The following is a 4,429-nucleotide window of genomic DNA, read 5'->3' as shown; positions in this document are numbered from 1 at the left end:
AGCGACATCTGCTTACCACAGCACTCGGTGGCCACCAGCACTTACTGTGAGGGCGGCAGCGATGCAGCGGCTTCTGCCGCAACGACAGGGGCAACGAACACAGTGGGCGCTGAGACTCCTAATTTTACTGTCTCACTCGAGACGGGGATGACGTCGACTGGTAAGGCGCACGGCACCGCCATGTGCAGCGCGATGCAATGACATCTCCATGTGGCCGGCGCGGCGGGGAAGGAAAGGCCTGCTCAGCACACTGTCGCTGCACCTGATGTCGAAGAGGACGCCAACGAGGGCGACCACCGTTGCTGTGCACTGTTCGAAGGGTTTGAAAAGCTCGAGCGCGAGCCGGTTCAACTGGGCGACATCTTCGTGCATCACTCCTGTATTTCCATGGACGGCTTCCGCGTCTTTGTGCAGGGCGTAGCTGTACGCTTCAGTGTGGCCGTGCTGATGGACACAGTGCAGGCGGTCGACGTCATTCCGCTTGGCTCCGAGTGGGAAAAATCGCTGTCGCCGGAAGCGCTCGCACAGCCGCCGCTGTACAAGGTCACCCGTGCTGCAGTCACTGTGCTTCACTACCATCACCTGGCGGCGCAGCGCGATGACAAGACAGTAGCGAAGAGCGGTGGCGGGCCGCCGAGTCGCGTGGGCAGCACGCCTGTGCAGTGGACAGACATGGCTGTGATTCCCTCGCCGGCCATTCCGAGCTCCATCGCAGGCCATAGTCAGCTCTTTGTTTTGCGTGTGCCGCCAATGACGGGTCCAGCTTCATCCAAGGCAGCCGCGACGTCCGCGAAGGGGGTGTGGCAACCGATCTAGCAGCGATGAACAGCGCCTCGGCAACCACCACCACTACCGTTACCGAAGAGCGGTGGTAACACTTCGCAGGGCGCAAGCCCAAGTGCTGTTGCCGCAACCGACGCCCAAATGAGCGATGCGAGTTGCCACGCACCGACGTACACGGGTGCCAAGAGAGCTTTCCATGGCGACCCACCGTTGGTGGAGTTGGCTCACCCAGATCGCATCGCTGCCGCATTTCGGGCCATGAACAGCGGTGATCAAAGGGCGTTGCAGGGTGAGTCAAGCACACCCGTGATCACACCCACCTCTCTAGAGCTCGCAGGGGAGTGCAGGGTCGTCCGCGAGAAGAAGATGGAGATGGTGAAGGCGGTTATGCCGACAGCAGAGATGGTAGAAAACCTGACGAGCTGCATGTCCCTGGAGAACGTGTCCAACAACGACCTCCACGAGGACCCGACTGTCTTTCTTTCCGGAGGGTTGACGAGCAGCAAGCACAGTCAGACCAGCGGCCGCGGCTCACTCAACGTAACGACTACACGCTGGACGCAGAGAAGCGAACGCAACACCGGCAGCCACAGTCTGACACTGCCGAACAGCAGCGAGAGTATGAAGGGCAGCCGCGATGACTCGAGTGGCACGGCACAGACCATCTCGTCTGGCGACTGCGGGGTCTCGTCTTGCTTCGCTGCACCAATGAACAACCGATCTCTTCTTCAAGTGGCTGTGGCGCGTGTCCCAAGATGGAGAAGGGTCCCTGTGGAGGCGACAAAGAGGCAGCGGCCGGCAGCAGCAATGCGCCAACTCCGGCGCATACAAGCGGCGCTGCTTGCAAAGGCAATGAGAGCCACGGTCATCACAACCGTGAGCGTGGCGCTGGCGGCACCGTGACTGCAACACAGGGAGCCGCACAGGCACCGCTTAGCGGCGACCCCCCCCCCCCCCCACACGCACGGGGACCGTGCGTTAGCGCCTCCACGAACTGTTTTGGATATTTTTTTTTGAGTATTCGGTCGTGAGTCCGCTGCTCCCACTTATTCCGCCTCTGATGATTCCTTTCCATTTGTTTCTCGGGGGGGGGGGGTGGGAGGGGCGCGCTACGCTCTTGCGTTGGTCCTCGTCGCCTCTTCGTCTCGCTCGTGCGTCGTCTTTGCCTCTCTGCGGCTTCACGTCCCCCCTCTCGTCTCGCTGGATTTGTGCTCTCGGCGGTTTTAGTTTGTTCGCTCATTTCGGGTTTCCCCGTTTTGTTTTTTGCTTCTCCGCGCTATCACACGTGCGATGGAGACGGACGCTGATGTGCGCACGACTTCCTCATCCCAGCAGCAGACAAACAACAAAAAAAAACTAAACAGAAGAAAATCGGCTTGGCAAAAAAAAAAACGTGACCCCACCACCACCCTGCAGTTCGACGTCGTGCCTGGCAGACGTTCACCTGGGAAGAAAAAAAAGTATTATCACGTGTGTACTCCCCGCCGTTAGGCCGAGAGTGCGCTGTAGTACGCCTATCATTTAGGCGCAATTCTGCGTTTCAGTTCCACTTAATGGTGCCCTTCACGGCACCGCAGGGTCGTCTCGAGAAGCGATCCCGGTTCGGCTGCTGCCATATTCGCAGTGACCCACCAACGGCAGTGCCTAGAGCTCTATCCTGTGCTTTTCCTTTGATGAGACCGGGTCACTCACTCCTCCCTCCTTCGCTCCCTCTCTCTCTTTATTCCTTTCTCTGCGTCTAATGACGCCCGCGGCGCTGCCTTTTCCCTCGCATCACACCCAAGAATGCCAACCGCACCGTAATACGTGACCACAGCAGACGGGATTTTTTCTTTAGTCACGCTTGACGCACTTCCTCTTTCTCTCTTTTCTTCTTTTCCAAGAGTATCGTCTGCTTGCAGAGCTCGCGCTTCTGAGTGTTTCGCTTTATGTGCTTGTTCTGGGTGGCACCGTGCTGAAGACTCTCCCCTTTTCCTTCTGTACGAGCAGAAACACGTCGCACGTCGCGAGGCGGTAGCCCGGGCTGCAGTGCATCGAGCAGGATATTCAGAGAGAACAACCCCCCTCTCAGAGAATCGATTCTCGTGAGGGCTGAGCTATACCTCTTGATCTTCAGAGAACTACTTCGTCTGCTGGTGTATAGCAGGTGCTACGAGGGGGACTCTGCGGGTCTCTCTCAAGCCTCCCTTGGCGGAGTCTCAGATAACTATAAAGTCGTTTCTTCTCACGTCTTCTTTGCCTCTCTCCTTTTCTGCTCTGCAGGCGTGCACTACTTGTACTCTCTTCGCTGCTTTTCCCCTGAAGTGCCCGATTTGGTCGCATCGAAAGTCGCAGCACTTAGGGGGGACTCTGCGTTCGTGCTTCCCCCCCGTGGTTTAGGGCGCGCGCTTCCATGTGCCTCGCTATCAAGTGCCTCTCTTGCTAGACTACAGCTCTGCTCCATCACCATAAGATTTCCTGTTTCATTTTTCTCAAGCAACAGAGCAACGAGCGTGCAGTGTTTTATATTCTCATGCCTTTGCTGAGGCTGATCATCTGATGTTCTGCGCTTAGTGACCCTAACCCCCTGCTGAACCCTTTCCCTTCTCGGACCCACACACCCACACACACATACGTTGTATTATAGGCTTTGCTTCTTTCGGTTTGTTCGTCTCGTACGCTCTCCATCACTGGTATAGCCGAGTCGACGACAACGAACACGGGGGCGTCAAGGCGACACCCTTTGCCCCCTTCTGTTTCGTGTGGTCGAGTGACGCAGGCGCTATTTCTGTGCTCTCTAGCTGCGGCTGAGTGCCGTGTTGTCTTTTCACCGCTTTTAAAGAGCAAAGCACACACACACACATACCGTTCGACTGTTGACTACACCCAAACGTAGGGGCAGCGCGACACTCTCGTATTGTAGGGCTGACAGCAGGAAAAAAAAGAGAAAAGCGGAGGGACCTTTTGTGTTCTTTTCCCTTAGTCCCTTCGGGTGTCGGCAGAGCTCGGTTTTATTTATCGATTAACGCCCCCCCATTTTGTTGTTCTGTTTGGTACCGCTCGGTGCCTTTTGTCACTTCTGCTGCTCTCATCGCCTACGGCGAGTCTTCACCCTCGCTCTTGTTCTCTCTCTCTACAGAAATTCCTCACCACGTGGGCGGCAGGAGTGGATAGAAAGCGCTTGCGTTGCCGCTCTACGCACTACGCGCCCTCATATCCACACACACACACACATATTCTTAGAGAAGTTACGCTTCTCTGCGCCAAGCGCCTACTTTCGGGCCTTTGTAGGTGACACCCCCACAAGCTCACACTAGCCGTGGCCTCCTTTCTCGCTTGTTTTTTGAGCGTGTTGGCCGTTCTCTCTTTCCATTGTTAGTGCGGCTGTGGTGCTCCGTGTTCATCTGCGTCTTTTGCACCCGTGTCGCTGTTTCTGCTTTACCGCTGCCCCCGTCTGTCACCGTCGCTGGCCTCTAGTAGACGCGCGTGCATCTTCGCCACCTTTCTCTGGAGCGCACCTTTCCTTTTTCGTTTTCTCTTGCTGAGGGGACGCACGTCTGCACTCTGCTCGTGTGCATGTGTCTGTCCGTAGACACGCCGGCCTCATCTTCGCTGCCACGCCCTTCTGCCACTTTGCTTGACAATACGTCTTGGTTGGGGCCTTACG

At 56.8% G+C, this 4,429-nt stretch overlaps 1 protein-coding gene across 1 annotated transcript; it reads left to right on the top strand.

The window, feature by feature from the left end:
* Nucleotides 1-924: 924 nt before the first annotated feature.
* LBRM_31_1090 (hypothetical protein, unknown function) lies at nucleotides 925-1,686 on the top strand (the record flags this gene model as incomplete). Its single annotated transcript, XM_001567056.1, has 1 exon — nucleotides 925-1,686. One exon carries the CDS (start codon nucleotides 925-927, stop codon nucleotides 1,684-1,686), a length of 762 nt encoding a protein of 253 aa, XP_001567106.1.
* Nucleotides 1,687-4,429: the final 2,743 nt, after the last annotated feature.

Source organism: Leishmania braziliensis, chromosome 31 (assembly GCF_000002845.2).
Source record: "Leishmania braziliensis MHOM/BR/75/M2904 complete genome, chromosome 31".
Taxonomy (NCBI): Eukaryota; Euglenozoa; class Kinetoplastea; order Trypanosomatida; family Trypanosomatidae; genus Leishmania; species Leishmania braziliensis.
Note: the sequence above shows the minus strand (reverse complement) of the source record. Positions and strands in the feature narration are given on the sequence as shown.